A 23442-nucleotide genomic window follows, 5' to 3' on the forward strand; every position below is an offset into this window, starting at 1 on the left:
GTGTATAGGAAATACACGAAAGGGCTTGAATAATACGTGCTAAACAGTGTGTGTGCAATTAATGCTCGTGATCTACTAAGACTGCAGGTGAAATGAATAACTGGTACAGACTGCCTTGCCTAGTGGTTAGAGTGTCGGAGGTTTTGAGTTCAAACCCTGGCTGAGTCATACTAAAGACTATAAAAATGGGACCCATTACCTCACTGCTTGGCACTCAGCATCAAGGGTTGGAATTGAGGGTTAAATCACCAACAATGATTCCCGGGCGCGGCCACCGCTGGTACCCACTGCTCCCCTCAACTCACAGTAGGTTATCAAGGGTGATGGGTCGGATGCAGCGAAAAATTTCGCCACACCTAGTGTGTGTGTGTGTGACAATCATTGGTACATTTTATTTAAATGTGTTTTTTTGCATGTGACCAAGGAAACACTAATTTCCTTCAACTTTGATGTCTGTGTGCTCTACAACCCTATAAATTTTGTAAAACCTTTTCTCCAGTATGAAAATTGCAATCTACAGAAAACCGAGACTATTTTTAGCGGGCTGACATCACCGCATAAATGGGTCTGTAATGATCCAAATGCAAGAAAATGCATATTGCAAGATTTTTTTCTCATATAGTAGATATACAGTATTAATAATATGTTTCCTAAAGGGAAAAAAAATGCCAGCAGACACCAAAACAAATTTTAATCAGCCTCTTTGGTCAGGCTGTCATGATCCATGATCTGGATCATGTTTTAGTATTTTCTGTTAGTTTTGGACTCATTTAGTTCCTGTTTGTGACACCTGAGTTTGGTTTGGTTGTCTTGGCTACTTATTGTTTTCACCTGCCTCTGGTGTTCGGGATGGTCACCTGTCTCTCATCAGAGGCATTATTTGAGCCTGTCTTTGCCAGTCAGTGGGCCTGGCGTCATTGTTTGCTTCATGCCGTGTCCAAGTAAGTTGTGTTTGTTAATGCTACAGCTCATGAGTGTTCCATGTCCGTAGTCTATGCTAAGTGTTAGCTCCTATGTTTCCTGCCCTAAGTTTTTTTTTTCTTTCACTTCTCGTGCAAACGGCCCACTTTCCTTTTGTTGTTTGCCTGTTCTTTTGTAGTTGAATGATTTTTCATAAATAAATCATCTCCTACCTCACGCTGTCGTCCGAAGTTGTCCGTTCTGCATTCCTGGGAGAACGAACCCGCATAAAGATGTGACCCCGTTGTGACAGATCATCACACAGGCAGCAACTATAACATTTGAAAATGATATTTCTGAAAAGACAATATGTCTATTATTTTTAAAATATGTTGTTGACACAGGTAGGACAGAGGACTATCTGTCCATATTCTGTCTTTGCAGAACAATCACCTCTTTTCTCACGGTGGTGTGTGGAAGTGGGCCAGTTTGCCCTAAATATGTCATGATTTGTGGTCACATTCTGTTTTGTTTTGGATTCATTGGGCACTCTTGTTTGTTTTGTCACCATGCCAACCCATCAGTTTTCACCTGTTATAGGTTCACGACTCACGCACTTGATTTGTCTTATCTCACGCACCTGTCATCACTGCACCTATTTAAGCCTGTAGTTGCCAGGCAGTCAGCCTGGCGACACCACCCTCTACGCACCTTAGCTCCATGCCGATGATCCATGTTCCTTTCTCGTTCGCAGTAAGTTTTTCATTATTCATGCCATAGTGCAAGATTTTTTTTATGTCCATAGTTTTGCCTTAGCGCAAGTTTTGTTTTCATAGCCAAGTTTTGAACCTCCGCTGAGAGCGCCTTTTGTTTGTTCCTATTAATAGTAAAATTAAAATATGTCTTTACCTTCACGTCGTGTCTGGTCCAATCGCTTTGCACCATTGGAAAACAAACCACACCATAGTCCACGCCTTGACAAAGTAAAGACGTACAATAGCGCCCGCAGGACAGTTTCAGCATTGATAAATCACGTTACACTTGCATCTTTTCTTCCTAGTATTATGGTCGTTCCGATGACCAGCATATATTCCGCATATTCATGAAGATCGAGACGCTAAATGGATTGCACTCCTTATTCTGCTCACTGAAGAGAATCCTCTCAGCTTTGCGTGCGCTATCAAGTTTGCACCTGTTTTCAAACACGCACACCTTTAGTAGATCAGACCCATAATGTTCATATTCATCCTTTAAATGAAAACAATGTCTTGGAGCTCAGGATCATTCCAGTTCGCCGCCACAGTGATTGTCGTGACAAAAACACCCAGCGCACGTTTGGCGTACAGATTATAGATGTGTGTCGCATGTTCAACAACAACGCAAAACAGCACAGTTTGGAGAGTGCAACAACATAAGTGACAGCGGGTATAAATAAAGCGGTCTGCACCACTTTTGCACTTGTTATCAACTGTACACGCAGTTTTGGGAGATCACCCGCAACACGCTCCCTAATTGAGTTGGTGTTTAGCAATTGTTTGGATCTTCACAAATCTGGCCTTTGTGTTTTTTTTAGGGGAAATCTACAAAACCCAAAACAGGCAAAGTTGGCACATTGTGTAAATCATAAATAAAAACAGAATACAATGATTTGCAAATCCTTTTCAACCTATATTCAATTGAATAGACCGCAAAGACAATATACTTAATGTTTTAGCCGAAAAACTTTGTTATTTTTTGTAAATATTAGCTCATTTGGAATGGGATGCCTGCAACATGTTTCAAAAAAGCTGGCACAAGTTGCAAAAAAGACTGAAAAAAGTCAGGAATGCTCATCAAACACTTATTTGGAACATCCCACAGATGAACAGGCTAATTGGGAACAGGTGGGTGCCATGATTGGGTCTAAAAGTAGCTTCCATTAAATGCTCAGTTATTCACAAACACGGATGGGGCGAGGGTCACCACTTTGTGACCGTCAATCCCTATGGCGGTACTACATCAACAAGCGACATCAGTGTGTAAAGGATATCATCACATAGGCTAAGGAACATTTCAGAAAACCAGTATCAGTAACTAAAGTTGGTCGCTACATCTGTAAGTGCAAGTTAAATCTGTACTATGCAGAGTGACAGCAATTTATCAACAACACCCTGAAACGCCGCCGGCTTCGCTGGGCCTGAGCTCATCTAAGATGGTCAGTTATTCACAAACACGGATGGGGCGAGGGTCACCACTTTGTGAACAAATTTGAACAAGTTAAGAACATCAATTCTTAACCAGCTATTGCAAGGGATTTAGGGATTTCAACATTTGCGGTCTGAAATATCATCAAGAGGTTAAAAAAATCAGGAGAAAGCCGAAAACCAACATTGAACGCCCGTGACCGTCAATCCCTCAGGCGGGACTGCATCAACAAGCGACATCAGTGTGTAAAGGATATCACCACATAGGCTAAGGAACATTTCAGAAAACCAGTATCAGTAACTAGAGTTGGTCGCTACATCTGCAAGTGCAAGTTAAATCTGTACTATGCAGAGCAACAGCAATTTATCAAAAACACCCTGAAACGCCGCCGGCTTCGCTGGGCCTGAGCTCATCTAAGATGGACTGATGCAAAGTGGAATAGTGTTCTGTGGTCTGACGAGTCCGCATTTCAATATGTTTTTGGAAACTGTGGATGTCTTGACCTCCGGAACAAAGAGGAAAATAACCATCCGGATTGTTCTAGGCTCAAAGTTCAAAAGCCTGGATCTGTGATTATGGGGGTGTATTAGTGCCCAAGGCATGGGTAACTTACACATCTATGAAGGCACCATTAATGCTGAGAGGTACGTACAGGATTTGGAGCAACGCTATCATGGACACCCCTGCTTATTTCAGCAAGAAAATGCCATGCCATGTGTTACAGCAGCGTGTCTTCATAGTAAAAGAGGGCGGGTACTAAACTGGCCTGCCTGTAGTCCAGACCTGTCTCCTATTGAAAATGTGTGGCGCTTTATGAAGCGTAAAATACAACAACTAATGAACAACTTAAGCTGTAAATCCAACAAGAATGGGAATAATTCCACCTGAAAAGCTTCAAAAATGTGTCTCCTCAGTTCCCAAACATTTACTAAGTGTTGTTTAAAGGAAAGGCCATGTAACACAGTGGTAAAAAAGCCCATGCCAACTTTTTTGCAATGTGTTTCTGACATTAAATTCTAAGTTAATGATTATTTGCAAAACTAAATTAAGTTCCTCAGTTCGAACATTAAATATCTTGTCTTGTCTTGTCAACCTATATTCATATGAATATAGGTTGAAAAGGATTTGCAAATTATTATATTCTGTTTGGATTTACCATTTACACAACGTGCCAACTTCATTGGTTTTGGGTTGTGTATATTCTTATAAATGTTAAATATTGTCTTATGTTATAGACAGAATGGTGTAAAATGTACATCACTTCTCTGTTCCACTACATAAATCATACAATCATTTAAATAATGCACATTCAGAAGATCCCCTCTAAACACCCACAAATAATAACGCATTTTATAAATAGTATTTAAAGTGCAGACAATGCAAGATACCGTGTTATTTACCTTCCAGTAGTCTGAGTAGTTTATGATTTCCATGAACATTATATGCACTCCACACATCTTTCACAAATGCTTATTAACACTTGAGTACACTCAAAAACCGATGTGTTTTCAAATTAGCGTCAATGTTGTGGAAAAACAGAGCTTTCAATACTTTTGAGCACTTTCTATCAAGCTTACTTGCTTTGTTGGCATGGAAAATTGTAACATTACAGTATCTAGGGACTGTTTCCCCGTCAAGTGTTTGAGCCGGTGCATAGTTTGCAACACTGGGGAACTCTGCACTTATAAATGACCAAGTCCAAGTCCACGGCTAGCACCAAGTCCACGGCTTGCACCAAGTCCAAGTCCACGGCTAGCACCAAGTCCACGCCAAGCTCCAGTGCCTGCACCACGCCGGGCCCCAGTGCCTAAACCACAACAGGTACCATTGCCTGCACCACGGCTAGCTCCAGTGCCTGCACCACGCAAAGCTCCAGTGCCTGCACCACGCCGGGCCCCAGTGCCTGCACCACAACAGGTACCAGTGCATGCTCCACGCCAAGACGGCGTGGCGCAGTGGGAAAGTGGCCATGCGCAACCCGAGGGTCCCTGGTTCAATCCCCACCTAGTACCAACCTCGACACGTTTGTTGTGTCCTGAGCAAGACACTTCACCCTTGCTCCTGATGGGTGCTGGTTTGCGCCTTGCATAGCAGCTCCCTCCATCAGTGTGTGAATGTGTGTGTGAATGGGTAAATGTGGAAGTAGTGTCAAAGCGCTTTGAGTACCTTGAAGGTAGAAAAGCTGTGAGACTTGCGTGGCATAGCGATGCCGGATTCGTTCTTCCGAGGATGCGTCGAGCAAGAACACAGCGTAAGGGAAGAAATAAGTATTTATTAAACTAATAAAACAGGCTAGAACAAAAATACTGGCGCTAGGCAGAAACAGCAAACAAATGGCGGTAGCATGGGAGCTAGGGAAATAAACAGACACACTAACACTTGGCACAAAGGCACGAAAAGGGAAAATTAAATAATTACCATGAGAGCTAGGAATAAACAAAAATGCAGCGCGAGAGCTAGCGAGTACAAACATGGAAAGCAAGTCGTCATCTGTTGCGTGAAAGCAAATTAGGATCGGAGAATGAACTCACAAAAGGGGCAGTCTTAAATACGGCAGTAATCAGTAGAAAACAGGTGTGCGTAGAAAGCAAGGGGCTGTTGAACTAATAAGCTACCATGGTGACAGAACAAAACAGGAACTAAGGACGTCAAACAACAGAATGTGAAAAAAGGAACAAAACTACAAAATGTGATGATCCGACCATCGGACCATAACAAAAGCGCTATACAAGTACAACCCATTTATCATTTAAATGAAATGGATATATGAAGTACAGCTGGGAGATATATCGATATACTCGATATCTCGTGAGTTTGTCTCTATGCGATATAGAAAATGACAATAAGTGAAGTGAATTATATTTATATAGCGCTTTTCTCTAGTGACTCAAAGCGCTTAACATAGTGAAACCCAATATCTAAGTTACATTTTTTAAACCAGTGTGGGTGGCACTGGGATCAGGTGGGTAAAGTGTCTTGCCCAAGGACACAACGGCAGTGACTATGATGACAGAAGCGGGAATCGAATCTGCAACCCTCAAGTTGTTGGCACGGCCACTCTACCGACCGAGCTGTGCCGCCCCGTATACTCAAATATCTTGATATTTGAGTATACGTTCTCACGCAGTTGCTTTTAGCTGCGGGCATTACACTACAAGCTCTTCCCACTCTTTCTTGTGTCTCCTTCTCACAGACAGCAGGCACACCTTCTTACACACGACACATACTGTCACGTCATACGTCACATACGTATACGCCCTCACGAAGCAGCGAGGTAGCAGCTTGGGTAACGTTAGCTGCGGTGCGAGTGATCATACCAGAGAAAGAAGGTGCGAATCTGGTAACAAATAAAGGAAAAATTAATTCCCAAGAAAAACAGTCGGGGGTCCATCGTCTGGCGGTGGTTTGGCTTCAAGTGGGAATATGTCGAACGGACAACCGTCATTTGTCAAGTGTAGGGCAAAATCGTTGCTATAAAAAGTAGCATTGCTGCTAATGTGTAGCATCATTTGAAAAGTCACCTGCTAGAGAATGAAGAGTGCTTACTCCACATCTCAACATCTCCATTCGGTGCCACACCAACAAAATGCAGAGGCAACCATTTCCACATCAACACCGTATGAAAATAATAGTCAACAACAAAAATAGATAACATCCGCAGTAACCCACCACATAGCGATTTGATTTCATTATTATACAGCTCATTTTTATTTGACAGTTATTAAAATATCTTGTGTGACATCCTGCACAAAAGTGCACTTTATTTATTTTAAAATATTGTAGTGGCGTTCTGTACAAAAAGTACACTTTAATTTAGTGTTATTTTGACAAGTCATCTTAGTGACATCATGCACAGAAGTGCACTAACAGTTTGTTTTAAAATGTTGCACTTTCTGTTTTGAATGTTTGGGCCACTGCTTAAAGGCCTACTGAAACCCACTACTACCCACCACGCAGTCTGATAGTTTATATATCAATGATGAAATATTAACATTGCAACACATGCCAATAAGGCCTTTTTAGTTTACTAAATTACAATTTAGTAAACTAAGTTTCGTCTTGAAAACGTGGTGTAATGATGACGTGTACGCAAGACGTCACGTTTTAAGGAAATATGAGCGCCGCACACACACACAGCTAAAAGTCGTCTGCTTTAACGGCATAATTGCTCAGTATTTTGGACATCTGTGTTGCTGAATCTTTTGCAATTTGTTCAATTAATGTTGGAGAAGTCACAGTAGAAAGATGGAGTTGGGAAGCTTTAGCCTTTAGCCACACAAACACACGGTGATTCCTTGTTTAAAATTCCCGGAGGTGAAACTTTCCTATGGATCAGAGCGCAGTCAAGAGAACATGGATCCCTATCAAATGTCAACCAGCAGGTTTCGGTGAGAAAATTGTGGTTAAGAAGTCAGTTCTTACCGGAGAAAAGCTGAGCTTGTGCCGTCCATAGCTGCCGTCGACTCCCCTGAGACACTGCGTGTGAAGACACCGTGGAGACACCCTTCCGACTATCAGGTACTATTTCAATCAATCAATCAATGTTTACTTATATAGCCCTAAATCACTAGTGTCTCAAAGGGCTGCACAAACCACAACACAAACCACTACCACATCCTCAGTAGGCCCACATAAGGGCAAGGAAAACTCACACTCAGTGGGACGTCGGTGACGATGATGACTATGAGAACCTTGGAGAGGACGAAAGCAATGGATGTCGAACGGGTCTAACATGATACTGTGAAAGTTCAATCCATAGTGAATCCAACACAGCCGCGAGAGTCCAGTCCAAAGCGGATCCAACACAGCAGCCAGAGTCCCGTCCACAGCGGAGCCAGCAGGAAACCATCCCAAGCGGAGGCGGATCAGCAGCACAGAGATGTCCCCAGCCGATACACAGGCAAGCGTTCCATCCTGGGTCCCGACTCTGGACAGCCAGTATCTCATCCATGGCCATCTTACCGGACCCCCTCCACAAGTGAGAGTGGGACATAGGAGAAAAAGAAAAGAAACGGCAGATCAACTGGTCTAAAAGGGGAGTCTATTTAAAGGCTAGAGTATACAAATGAGTTTTAAGATGAGACTTAAATGCTTCTACTGAGGTAGCATTTCGAACTGTTACCGGGAGGGCATTCCAGAGTACTGGAGCCCGAAATGAAAACGCTCTATAGCCCGCAGACTTTTTTTGGGCTTTGGGAATCACTAATAAGCCGGAGTCCTTTGAACGCAGATTTCTTGCCGGGACATATGGTACAATATAATCGGCAAGATAGGCTGGAGTAAGTAGTAAAACCTTAAAGTCACATCTTAAGTGCACAGGAAGCCAGTGCAGGTGAGCCAGTATATTAAACTCACTAAAACACAAGCAACACAATAGAAAGATAAGGGATTTCCCAAAATTATCCTAGTAAATGTCTCTAAAAACATCCGAATGCGTCCCAATGCAATCGCGTATTTTTTTTTTTACTTTTTTTTTTTATTATTTTTTTTTTGTAGTCCGTCACTATCAATATCCTCAAACACAAATCTTTCATCCTCGCTCAAATTAATGGGGAAATTGTTCTTTTCTCGGTCCGAATAGCACTTTTTGTTGGAGGCTCCCATTAAAAACAATGTGAATATGTGAGGAGCTCCCACGCGTGTGACGACATCGTCTGCGACTTCCGGTAAAGGCAGGGCATATTTCTTAGCACCGAAAGTTGCGAACTTTATCGTGGATGTTCTCTACTAAATCCTTTCAGCAAAAATATGGCAATATCGCGAAATGATCAAGTATGACACATAGAATGGACCTGCTATCCCCGTTTAAATAAGAAAATCTCATTTTAGTAGGCCTTTAATAACGGTTTAATAAATACTGTTTTGGTCAATTGACTTATTTGTGATTTCCCTCTCTGCATGAAAGTTTAAAATTAACATATATTAATGCAGTATGAAGAAGAATGTTTTGATGTAGACACATAGAATCATCATACTGCTGTGATTATGTGCATCAAGTCTTAATTCAAGGCTAAGGCAAAATATCGCGACAAATATCGTGTATCGTGACATGGCCTAAAAATACTGAGATATTAACAAAAGGGCATATCGCCCAGCCCAAACATGAAGGTTGAAAATGTATTTTACCAGTTATTTTTGTCAATTGATGAGTGTTTCTAATTTTGTTTATGAAAGTGTGGCTAGTTGCAACTTTCCTTGGCCCCATGGTGGCTTAATTTGCAGTCATTAAAAAAAAGCCCAGAGGCTGAGTCACCAGCGTGTCTGATCCTTTGTTAGGGCACTGGATTCGGGATAAACCCCGTTTGACTGGACACTAACCTAGAAGGTACACAAAAACTTAGGCAAGAGTTTTCTTTGAAGCTGAATCGTATGAAAAGTGGGCCATAGAAAAAGTGAGGTCCCACTATATTGGCAAAAAGCATTGAAGTAATACTGTAAAAAAATATTAAACCTACTTTTCACACCTGATCATTCATTCATGCGTGCTGCAGTTCTTGGAAGTCACTATAGTTGTGATCAAAATTATTCAACTCCCACACAATTTTGGTGTTTTAGCAAGTTGGACATTTATTCCGTATTTTGTTTATAGTCATATCAAATAAACATGTTTCAAATAGACGAATGCAACTTAAATTGTAACACTGTATTTTACAAAATACCAAAAAAGGACATTTTTCTTAATATCTCATTGACAAAATGATTCAACCCCCTAGTTACATGCATCTTTAGTACTTAGTAGAACACCCTTTGGCAGTAATTACATCCTTCAAACGTGATACATAACCGGACACAAGCTTCTTACAACCATCTACAGGTATTTTAGCCCATTCCTCTTGGGCAAAGGCCTCCAGTTCATTCATATTCTTGGGCTTGCGTGCTGCAACTGCCTTCTTCAAGTCCCACCACAGTTTTTCTATAGGATTTAGGTCTGGGGACTGTGAAGGCCACTCCAGAGTCTTCCAGCCCTTCTTCTGAAACCACTCTGAAGTTGATTTGGAGGTATGCTTGGGATCGTTGTCCTGTTGGAAGGTCCACCGTTTCCCAAGCGTCAGCCTCGTCACTGACTTCATGACATTTGCAGCTAATATATCCTGGTAGGAAATATAATTCATAATGCCTTGAACGCGCTGGAGATTCCCGGTACCTGAGGCAGAGAAACAGCCTCAGAGCATGATTGACCACCCACCATGCCTAACAGTAGGAAAGGTGCTCTTCGTTTTGTAAGCTTAATTTTTTCTTCTCCAGACATAACGTTGATTCATAGGCCCAAAGAGTTCCAGTTCTGTCTCATCACTCCATAGAACAGTTTCCCAAAACCTTTGGGGTTTGTCCCAAAACCTTTGGGGTTTGTCCAGATGATTTTTGGCATACTGGAGTCTATTTTCTTGTGCCTGGTAGTCAGAAGTGGGGTGTGCCTGGGAGTTCTTGCATGGAGGCCTTCATTTCGTAGTGCGCGCCATATTGTCTGGGACAAAACCTGCGTTCCCCCCTCTGCAATGTCCTCTTGTAGTTCCTCAGCTGTTACCCGGGGGTTTTTCACCACTGTACACACACAGCATCCTCTTTCTACCACGCCCAGGTAGTGTTTCCACTGTGCTTTTAGCTTTAAACTTGCAAATTATGCTCCCAACTGGTGTTTCTTGGAATTTGTAATGTCTTTGCTATTTTCTTATATCCATATCCTTTCTTATGAAGAGAAATTACCTCCTCTCTTGACTTCTTTGACCACTCCCTGGACTTCACCATGTTGCAAATACACCATTGACCATCTACAAGAAGCTGAGTGTCACAGTCTTTTTCAATCAGTTTAATTGTTGCTTGTTATGGTTCTAATCACATCTACAGGTGTTTTCAACACCTGATTGAAAAGACCTTATTCAAATTATGTTCTTAAGAGTTATGATCTTCAAGGGGTTGAATAGTTTTGTCAATGAGATATTAAGAAAAATTTCCTTTTTTGGTATTTTGTATAATACAATTTTACAATTTAAGTTGCATTTTTCTATTTGACACATCTTTATTTGATATGACTATAAACAAAATACGGAATAAATGTCCAACCTGCCAGAACACCAAAATTGTGTGGGGGTTGAATAATTTTGATCATAACTGTAGGACAAGAACAACCTGGATTTTAAGAGAGATTAACTCCTTTGTTGTCCGAGATAATCTGATGAGTTTTTACATGTTCATTTAAAAGAGCGAGAAAACAAAAGCAGCTCTGACGAAGCGGGGACCATTGCAGAATCTTCTTAACAGCTTCATTAGTAGCGCTGCATTGAGCAAAGTTCACCATTGGAGAGTGAAAGTTGTTCCTTAGTGGCCTTCTGCTCAAAGACAGAGACAAATGAGCTTCCACGCGCACTCAGAGCAGACTTCGATGACGCACAAGAGCAAAGTGCTGAAAATGCATCTGACTTTTGTTTTCTGCGCCTCTGTGTCTTCATCGCTCTTTGCACGCACGGACGGCCTCTTTTTCTTGGCATGTCCACAAACAAAGGCTCCCTGAACACGCCGTGTGACTGTAGCATCAGTATTTGTCAAGGAGAACACCTGGAGAAGGCAGCAGGGAAAATAATGCAGATCTCATCAACGCCTCCAGCGTGGCAAACCTGAGGACTTCAGCCAGGATGGACTCCATCTCCCCACTGAGTGACATTATTGTGCCACATCAAGTACTTGCACCGCAGTAAAACCATTAACTCAGACACATGGGATAACAATAACATTGACATGTACTTACATCACAATGTTGTTTCATCCTGTATTAGCAGTGTGTATGAGTGAAGCCCCCCAATTTCACTACTCCTATTTCAGTACTGTATACATGACACTTGGATTTAAAGGCCTACTGAAACCCACTACTACCCACCACGCAGTTTATATATCAATGATGAAATATTAACATTGCAACACATGCCAATACGGCCTTTTTAGTTTACTAAATTGCAATTTTAAATTTCCCGGGAGTTTCGTCTTGAAAACGTTGTGTAATGATGACGTGTACGCAAGACGTCACAGGTTTTTAGGAAATATGAGCGCTGCACACACACAGGTAAAAGTCGTCTGCTTTAACCGCATAATTACACAGTATTTTGGAGATCTTTGTTGCTGAATCTTTTGTAATGTATTCAATTAATATTGGAGAAGTCAAAGTAGAAAGATGGAGTTGGGAAGCTTTAGCCTTTAGCCACACAAACACACGGTGATTCCTTGTTTAAAATTCCCGGAGGTGAAACTTTACTATGGATCAGAGCGCGGTCAAGCGAACATGAACCCCGACCGAATGTCAACCAGCAGGTTTCGGTGAGAAAATAGTGGTAAAAAGTCGCTTCTTACCGGAGATCAGCTGAGCTTGTGCCGTCCATAGCTGCCGTCGACTCCCCTGAGACACTGGCGTCAAGACACCCGTGGAGACACACCTCCGACTATCAGGTACTGTTAAACTCACTAAAACACTAGCAACACAATAGAAAGATAAGGGATTTCCCAGAATTATCCTAGTAAATGTGTCTAAAAACATCTGAATCTGTCCCAATGCAATCGCGTTGTTTTTTTTTTTTTACTTTTTTTTTCTTTCTTTTTTTTTTTTTTCTAGTCCGTCGCTATCAATATCCTCAAACACGAATCTTTCATCCCCCGCTCAAATTAATGGGGAAATTGTCGTTTTCTCGATCCAAATAGCACTTTTTGTTGGAGGCTCCCATCAAAATCAATGTGAATATGTGAGGAGCCCCCACACTTGTGACGTCATCATCTGCGACTTCCGGTAAAGGCAGGGCTTTTTTTGTCAGCACCAAAAGTTGAAAACTTTATCGTGGATGTTCTCTACTAAATCCTTTCAGCAAAAATATGGCAATATCGCGAAATGATCAAGTATGACAGATAGAATGGAGCTGCTATCCCCGTTTAAATAAGAAAATCTCATTTCAGTAGGCCTTTAAACTTCATACAGCTCGTATAGCAGCATTGATTTACTGTCAAAACACCCTCTTTTTGTATTAATGGTTATTATACAGTATACACACACACACACATATATATATATATATATATATATATATATATATATATATATATATATATATAAAAGGCTTTTTAAACTGCACATCACATACTCCTGCTGAGGCCTTTAAATATCTACAATATGCATTTGACTGAGTACAAGAACAACTTTGCTATCTTCAACTGGTTTTAAATGCAGAGAAAACAAAGTGTATGTTCTTTACCACATCAAAAACTGTAAGATCAGCACTGTGTGAGAATATTTTGACAAGAAATGGGCAACAAATTATGTTAGTATCTGCATTTAAATATTTAGGATTTTTAATTGATGACCACTTGAATTTTAAGAAGCACATTCAGTATGTTGTAAAAAAAAAAAAAAAAAGAAACTTACTGGGATTTTATTATAGAAACAAGTCTTCCTTTTCTTTTACTGTGAAAGAGAAATAGGTGGGAAAAACCTTTTTTATAAGCCACTGGGAACTGATTTTTTATTGGTTTTAACCCTTTTGAAATCGTGATAATGTTCCCCTTTAAATGTTTAAATATTAACTGTCAGTTTACTGTACTACTGTGTGAGTATGTGTTTTCTAATGTTTCATTGAAAATAAAACAGCAAAGTCCATTTGGCTGTCATCTGTTTTAATTATGAGACACATTTGTGTCAAAATCTTGATTTTTTTTTTCATGCTTGAAAAAAATTTATTAATTTAGAAAAGTAGTTTTATACTTGTGATTGTTGATGACACAGCTTTGCAACAGTTGATATTCTAGTTTCAAGCATGTTTTACTCAATATAGGTCATGAAATCTCAGCAACAAGCTGTAATGTCCTTACTGAGATGATATAGGACCAAAACCCTTAAAACAAGTAAAAGACTCGAAACATAAAATCTGCTTAGCGAGAATAATTATCTCATCCGACAGAAAATAAGCAAATATCCCCCTTATTTGAGTTATTTAATCTTATTTAGATTTCAGTTTTTGCAGTGTGAGTGGCCTAAGAAAAGGCATTGAAGCTTAGGGATGGCTATGCAGAACGAAACTACATCTGAACTGGCTAAAAAAAAGAAAAACAGAATGCTGGACGACAGCAAAAACGTACAGCGTGTGAGCAGAGATGGCGTCCACAAAGTACATCTGTACATGACATGACAACGATGGCCACACTAAGAAGGATAGCAAAAACTGAAATAGTCTTGATTGCTAAAACAAAGCAGGTGCAGGGAATGTCGCTCAAAGAAGACATGAAACTGCGACAGGATAAATACCAACAAAACAAGAAAAGCCACCAAAATAGGAGCGCAAGACACTACACACAGGAAAACACTAAAAAAGTAAAACTGAGTCACTGGGTGATGTGACAGGTCGTGACTGTACTTTGAGAAATGTTGGTTATGGTTTAAATTCATAGTAAACAATTGCGACGACGACTTGTTATTGTCCATATCGAATTACATTTTAAAATGATTTCTGCTGGTGGTGTGCCTTCTGAGATTTTCGATTGAAAAAATGTGCGTTGGCTCAAAAAAGGTTGAAAAAACAGTGCTCTAAAGCAGGGGTCACCAACCTTTTTGAAACCAAGAGCTATTTCTTGGGTACTGATTAATGCGAAGGGCTACCCAGTTTGATACACAATTAGATAAATTGCCAGAAATAGCCAAATTTGCTCAATTTACCTTTAATATATATATATATATATATATATATATATATATATATATACATATATATATATATATATATATATATATATAAATGGGTATTTCTGTCTGTCATTTCGTCGTACATTTTTTTCCTAGGTTAAAATCCAATCTGCACTTCATTAGAATATATAACAAATTGGACCAAGCTATATTTCTAACAAAGACAAATCATTATTTCTTCTACTTTTTCCAGAACAAAAATTTTAAAAGAAATTCAAACGACTTTGAAATAAGATTTAAATTTGGTTCTAAAGATTTCTAGATTTGCCGGAATATTTTATTTATTTATTTTAGTCATAAGTTTGAAGAAATATTTCACAAATATTCTTCGTCGAAAAAACAGAAGCTAATATGAAGAATTAAATTAAAATGTATTTATTATTCTTTACAATAAAAAAAATAAGTTTACTTGAACATTGATTTCAATTGTCAGCAAAGAAGAGGAAGGAGTTTAAAAGGTAAAAAGGCATATGTGTTTAAAAATCCTAAAATCATTTTTAAGGTTGTATTTTTTCTCTAAAATTGTCTTTCTGAAAGTTATAAGAAGGAAAGTAAAAACATAAATGAATTTATTTGAACAAGTGAAGACCAAGTCTTTAAATTTTTTTCTTGGATTTTCAAATTCTATTTGAGTTTTGTCTCTTAGAATTTAAAATGTCGAGCAAAGCGAGACCAGCTTGCTAGTAAATAAATAAAATTGAAAAAATAGAGGCAAGTCACTGGTAAGTGCTGCTATTTCAGCTATTTTTAGAACAGGCCAGCGAGCGACTCATCTGGTCCTTACGGGCACCGCGTTGGTGACCCCTGCTCTAAAGCGTATCTCAGTTTCATTTCTGTTTATAGAAAGTTAACGCTGCATATTTATCAAAGCCTTTACTGTACTGGGGAATCTTCTGAGTTCCTGCAAATATACATCAACCGTGTGTACGTCCTGCCGTCGTCGCTCATCAGCGCTCCTTCACGTGGGGATCAGTGGCGTTTCACAACTCGTAATGGAGATGATAATAACAGTTTGGAGTCATCACGCTTTCTATAGTGACTGACGACGCCAAACAAAAGCTAATCAAGCGTGTGCTCCGCTACCGTACGTGTTCCCTGGCCTGACCTGCCTTGGGGCAACTTGCCAACCTTGAGACCTCCGAATTCAGGAGATTGCATATATTATTACATATATATAAAACAAATACTTGAATTTCAGTGTTAATTTATTTACACATATACACACACATAACACTCCTTTCTACTCATTGTTGTATTTGAAAGTGCAATGCTTTGCAGCCAGTAGCAAAGCCTTTGAAGGAGCATAGGTATGGGCAGCATCTCTGACATTTAATTTGCAGGAAAAGAGTGAGTTTAGGGTTGAATTGTCCATCCTCGTTCTATTCTCTGTCACTATCTTTTTTTGGACATTATTACTTGCCGTAGTTTTGAAGCAATGCATGATGGGATTCCGGATGTTGTGTGTCAGTATATTAATGTGCCGGCTGGAATAAACACACTCTGAGAAATAGTTCCATCCCTGCCTATGTCATACCTTGGACTATGGTGCGGTTTGTTTTCCCGTGGTACAAAGCGACTGGACCGGACATGGCATGAAGGTAATGACATATTTTATTATTAACTCGAATATCAAAGGGTATAAGCAAAAGGCGCTCTCAGCGGCGGTACAAAACCTGGCTATGAAAACAAAAACTATTACTTTAACGTAAACTATGGACATAAAACAAAACTTGCAAACTATGGCATGAATAACGAAAACTTACTTGGAATGAGAAAGGAGCATGGATCATCAGCATGGATAACAAGGGCTGACTGCCTGGCAACTACAGGCTTAAAGGGTGACGTGGTGATTGACAACAGGTGCATGAGTCCAAGTGAATCAGGTGCGTGACCTGAGGACAGGTGAAAACTAATGGGTTGTAATGGAAACAAAACAATGGCGTGAAACAACAGGAACTAATGGAGTCTTGAAGTAACATAACACAACTAAACAAAACATGATCACAAAGACATGACAGCCTACTTTAGGGGTTAGAGGTAAACCTATAGATAACGGAGACATACATAATAGTCTCCTTCTTGTTGTGTGTGCAGTTGCGCACTCTCCAAAAGTCATAGATGTTATAACGTGACGATGTTTACATGGAAGAAAAGTGGGCGTGACTACAGGCTGTCCTCACTCAGGGCCGCCTGGAAATCGGGAGAAATTCGGGAGAATGGTTTTCCTGGGAGATTTTCGGGAGAGGCAATGAAATTTGGGAGGGTTGGTAAGTATGCCTTGGGGGGGCTACAGGTGACATCATAGTTGTGCAGCAGAGAACCTTCTTATCTGGGCCCCTGGCAATACTCAATATTTTTGTCTGGGCTCCTGACAAGGCCATCTCACATCTCCAGTCTGTGCCGTCTTCAACTTTCTTACTTTTTTCCGGTCAAGGACGTTGTGAGTTTCCTCCGTGTAAGAAGAGAGCTCCTGCGCTCGACATTTGGCCTGCTTTAAGTCCCGGCCCAAAGCTGCCGAGGCTGCAGAATGTTGGGTCAGGGAGGGTGTGACCAGGCGCAGGTAGAAATAGGGGTCAGTGGTCACATATACACTTGATTTAATACTGGAGTTATGTGTGCTTCTTTTTCTACCACCTCCATTTAATGGGTTTGGTGCTAGTCAGGAATTGTCACGGATGCAAAGGATTCTGGGTATTTGTTGTGTTGCGTTTATGTTGTGTTACTGTGAGGATGTTCTCCCGAAAAGAGTTTGTCATTCTTGTTTGGTATGGCTTCACAGTGTGGCGCATATTAGTAAGAGTGTTTAAATTGTTTATATCACAACCATTAGTGTACTCTGTGTCACCCAGTATGCCTTGCAGTCGTGTGCGTGTGTCAGTGGAAGCCACACACAACATATTGCTGGACTTGCAAGTAAATTGTACATGTTGTAGAAGGCGTCAAAGGCAAAGGCTTCGTAGCACACCCTAATTCTTATTAACTGGGTGACTGCCGGCAGACATTCTTGAGAATGTTTACGTCAACTAATGTCTTCTTCGCTTTGTGACATGGGTCCTAAATGGCTCTTTGAACGGTAAAAGTTACCAATCTCTGAACCATGTATATCATATATTTCCAAATGGTTCAACCGCCACCCGCCCGAATCTAATTAAAATCTATTTTTTCGTCATGTCACCCGCCCGACCTGCGGACTCTGCGGATGAGACCGCAAACCGTGCATCTCTAATTGACAGTATTATAATATTGACATAGTATTATTATATTAACAGTATAATTGTATTAACAGTATTAGTATACTGTCAGTCCTCATGCTTTTAAGTTTAGGTCCGGTCTGTTTTTATGTCGACTACTGCATGTCCTTCAAACTTCAATGGTGTGACTTGTAAAACACTTTGTTGTTTTTAATTAGGCCACAACACATTTTAGAGACAGTCATTTTAGGACAAATTTACTAGTTGTGATTTATTTGTTTCAGACATGCATTAACAAGTCGTTTGATGACAAACATGTGAACACATGAATACTAGTTTTGATTTATTTGTTACGGACATGCTTTAAAAAAAGTAATTTGATTATAAATATGTGCATATATGAATACCAGTATTGGTGTATTTGTTTCAGACATGCAGACAAATATGTGAATACATGAATACTAGTTTTGATTTATTTGTTACAGACATGGTTTAACAAGTCATTTGAGGACACAGGTTAACACATGAATACTAGTATTGGTTTATTTGTTGAAGACATGCATTAACAAGTAAATTGATGACAAATATGTGAACACATGAATACTAGTTTTGATTTATTTTTTATTGACATGCTTTAACAAGTCATTTGATGACAAGTATGTGAACACATGAATACTAGTTTTGATTTATTTCTTACAGAACTGCTTTAACAAGTCATTTGATGACATATGTGAACACATGAATACTAGTATTGGTTTATTTGTTGCAGACATGCATTAACAAGTCATTTCATGACAAATATGTGAATACATGAATACTAATATTGGTTTATTTGTTACAAACATGATTTAACGAGTCATTCATATATAATAATACTGTCAATATTGTCAATATAATAATACTTTCAATATAATAATACTGTTAACATAATAGGGTAATCGGGCTGAGATAGGCGCCAGCGCCCCCCGTGACCCCAAAAGGGAATAAGCGGTAGAAAATGGATGGATGGATGGTATTTCAATAATAGTATGTCAATATAATAATAATATGTCAAGATATTAACTATGTCAATATAACATTACTATGTCAATATAATAATACTGTCAATATAATAATAGTATTAATATAATGATACTAATACTATTACTGGCATATGGTCAGGATGCCACCCGAACACTTCCCTCAGGAGGTGTTTCGGGCACGTCCGACCGGTAAGAGGCCACGGGGAAGACCCAGGACACGTTGGGAAGACTATGTCTCCCGGCTGGCCTGGGAACGCCTCGGGATTCCCCGGGAAGAGCTGGACGAAGTGGCTGGGGAGAGGGAAGTCTGGGCTTCCCTGCTTAGGCTGCTGCCCCCGCGACCCGACCTCGGATAAGCGGAAGAAGATGAATGGATGGATGGATAATAATACTATGTCAATATGATACCATGTCAATATGATACTATGTCAATACGATAATAATATGTCAATATAATAATACGTCAATATAATAATACTGTCGACATAATAGTGTTAATATAATAATACTGTCAATATAATAATACAGGCAACATAATAATATCCATTCCATCCATTTTCTACCGCTTATTCCCTTTTGGGGTCGCGGGGGGCGCTGGCGCCTATCTCAGCTACAATCGGGCGGAAGGCGGGGTACACCCTGGACAAGTCGCCACCTCATCGCAAGGCCGCAACAATAATAATAGTGTTAACATAATATTACTGTCGATAAAATAATAGTGTTAATATAATAATACTTTCAATATAATAATAATGTCAATATAATAATACAGGCAACATAATAATAGTGTTTACATAATAATACTGTCAATATAATAATAGTGTTAATATAATAATTCTGTCAAAATAATAATAGTGTCAACATATTAATACTGTCAACATAATAATAGTGTTAATGTAATACTGTCAAAATAATAATACTATGTCAATATAATAATACTGTCAGCATAACAACAGTGTTAATATAATAATACTGTAAATATAGTAATAATGTACATATAATAATAGTGTTAATGTAATAATACTGTCAATATAATAATAGTATTAATAAAATAATACTGTCAACAAAATACTAGTGTTAATGTAATAATACTGTCAATATAACATTACTGTCAACATAATAATACTGTTAATATAAAATTAATGTTAACATAATAATACTATTAATATAACTATACTGTCAACATAATAACATAATAATACTGTCAACATAACAATGGTGTTAATATAATAATACAGGCAACATAATGATACTGGTAATACAATATTACTGTAAACATAATGATACTGTCAACATAATACTAGTGTTAATATAATATTACTGTCAACATAATAGTGTCGATATAATAATGCTGTCAACATAATAATAGCCTTAATATAATAATACTGTCAACATAAGAATATTATGTGAATATAATAATACTGTCAACATAATAATAGTGTTAATATAATAATACAGGCAACATAATAATACTGTCAATATAATATTACTTTCAACATAATGATACTGTCGACATAATAATACTATCAACAAAATAATAGTGTTGATATAATAGTACTGTCAACATAATACTACTATGTGAATATAATAATACTGTCAACATAATAATAGTGTTAATATAATGATACAATCAACATAAAAATAGTGGTAATATAATTAATACAGTCACCATAGTACTACTATGTGAATATAATAATACTGTCAACATAATATTAGTGTTAATATAATAATGCTACAAAGGTCCTGCAGTCTTGGGTTCAATCCCAGGCTCAGGATCTTTCTGTGTGGAGTTTGCATGTTCTCCCCGTGAATGTGTGGGTTCCCTCCGGGTACTCCGGCTTCCTCCCACCTCCAAAGACATGCACCTGGGGATAGGTTGATTGGCAACACTAAATTGGCCCTAGTGTGTGAATGTGAGTGTGAATGTTGTCTGTCTATCTGTGTTGGTCCTGCGATGAAGTGGCGACTTCTCCAGGGTGTACGCCGCCTTCCGCCCAAATATGGCTGAGATAGGCACCAACACCCCCCGCGACCCCAAAAGGGAATAAGTGGTAAAAAAAATGGATGGATGGAATATAATAATACAATCAACATAAAAATAGTGGTAATATAATAATACAGTCAACATAGTACTGGTGTTAATATAATATTACTGTCAATATAATAATAGTGTTAATATAATAATACAGTCAACATAATAATAGTGGTAATATAGTAATACTGACAATATAATAATAGTGTAAATATAATAATGCTGTCAACATAATACTAGCCTTAATATAATAATACTGTCAACATAAGAATACTATGTGAATATAATAATACTGTCAACATAAGAATAATATGTGAATATAATAATACTGTCAACATAAAAATTGTGTTAATATAATAATACATGCAACATAAAAATAATGTCAATATAATATTACTTTCAACATAATGATACTGTCGATATAATAATACTGTCAACAAAATACTACTATGTGACTATAATAATACTGTCAACATAATAATAGTGTTAATATAATAATACAATCAACATAAAAATAGTGGTAATGTAATAATACAGTCAACATAGTACTGGTGTTAATATAATATTCCTATCGATATAATAATAGTGTTAATATAATAGTACAGTCAACATAATAATAGTGTTAATATAATAATACAGGCAACATAATAATACTGTCAATATAATATTACTTTCAACATAATGATACTGTCGATATAATAATACTGTCACAAAATAATAGTGTTGATATAATAGTACTGTCAACATGATACTACTATGTGAATATAATAATACTGTCAACATAATAATAGTCTTAATATAATAATGCAATCAACATAAAAATAGTGGTAATGTAATAATACAGTCTACATAGTACTGGTGTTAATATAATATTACTATCGATATAATAATAGTGTTAAAATAATAATACAGTCGACATAATAATAGTGTTAACATAGTAATACTGTCAACTTAATAATAGTGTTAATATAATAATACATGCAACATAATAATACTGTCAATATAATATTACTTTCAACATAATGATACTGTTGATATGATAGTACTGTCAACATAATAATAGTGTTACTATAATAATACAGTCAACATAATACTGGTGTTAATATAATATTACTGTCAATACAATATTGGGGTTAATACAATAATACAGTCAACATAATAATAGTGTTAATATAATATTACTGTCAACATAATAATAGTGTTAATATAATAATAGTGTTAATACTGTGAATAATCGTGGCCAACTTACGCGTGCCATCAAAGCGCGTGGCGATGGTGTCCAGAAAGGTGTTCTGCGGTGCAAGTAATCCCTTCATCACAGGCATGTTCCCTGCTGGATGTCCACGTCCCCATCAAAGTGCGTGAAGACCGACAAGTGGTCCGAAGCAGAGAGCGCGTGCACGTGCACCCTGCATGTACAGTAGTCCTGCACATACTGTACAGGGAAGGCGCGCACCAGCGTGTCCGGAGGTTTGCGTTGCGTGCGTGCGGGAGAAAGGAGGCGGTGACGCGCGCACAGGTGCAGGCGGGTAATGGCCGGGATGACCGTGACGAGGTGCAAGGGGCTGTCAGCGGGTGGTGTTATCATATCACGTGGCGACAATGAGCGTCTCTCCACAGCGCGCAATGAATGGCGGGAAACATCCGTCACGCTCACTTTGTCATCCAACATTTTTCAAAATGATGCATCACTTGAACTTCACTTAAACTGCACATTCACCTCAGTTACCCTAATATTAAACTGATTTTAACCTCTAATTTACTGTCTTTTAACTTATATTTACTTATATTGACATTGTTGTACCTACATTTACATTTTATTAACATTGTTTTGCTGAGATAGACTCCAGCAGCACCCCCCGAGACCCAAAAAGGGACAAGCGGTAGGAAATGGATGGATGGAGGTTTTACTTTCTTTTTTACTTACCTTTTTTTTTTTTTTTTTTACCCTCTTTGAGCTTCTGTTTACATTTTATTTACCTTATTTTACATCTACTTTCTTTGGTTTATCATATTTGAACTTCTATTTACCTTATTTTACTTTATATTTACTTTTTATGGACATTGTTTTACCCATATTTAAATTGCATTGACATTTTTTATTACCTTGTAATGGCTTTCTTTTACCTTTTATACTTTCGATTTACCTTCTTTTACCATTTATGATCCTTGTTTTTCCATATTTTAACTTCTATTTTCTTTGTTTTACCTTATATTAACTTTTCATTGACATTATTTTACCTTCTATTTACCTTCTTTTACCATTAATGGTCCTTGTTTTACCATATTTTAACTTCTATTTTCCTCTTTTTAACTTATATTTACTTTTTATCGACATTGTTTTTGACATTGGCTTCACGGTGGAAGAGGGGTTAGTGCGTCTGCCTCACAATAAGAAGTTCC

At 38.4% G+C, this 23442-nt stretch overlaps 1 protein-coding gene across 1 annotated transcript in view; it reads right to left on the bottom strand.

Moving 5' to 3' along the window:
* Positions 1-22403, bottom strand: part of kcnh8 (potassium voltage-gated channel, subfamily H (eag-related), member 8) — a 196055-nt gene extending 173652 nt beyond the window's left edge. Inside the window, exon 1 of the mRNA XM_061882414.1 lies at positions 22289-22403. Coding sequence (XP_061738398.1) covers positions 22289-22364 — 76 coding nt within the window. The 5' untranslated portion in view covers positions 22365-22403. The remainder of the gene's footprint in view (positions 1-22288) is intronic.
* Between the last annotated feature and the right edge of the window lie 1039 nt (positions 22404-23442).

The sequence above is a fragment of the Nerophis ophidion genome, linkage group LG21, assembly GCF_033978795.1.
Source record: "Nerophis ophidion isolate RoL-2023_Sa linkage group LG21, RoL_Noph_v1.0, whole genome shotgun sequence".
Lineage (NCBI taxonomy): Eukaryota > Metazoa > Chordata > Actinopteri > Syngnathiformes > Syngnathidae > Nerophis > Nerophis ophidion.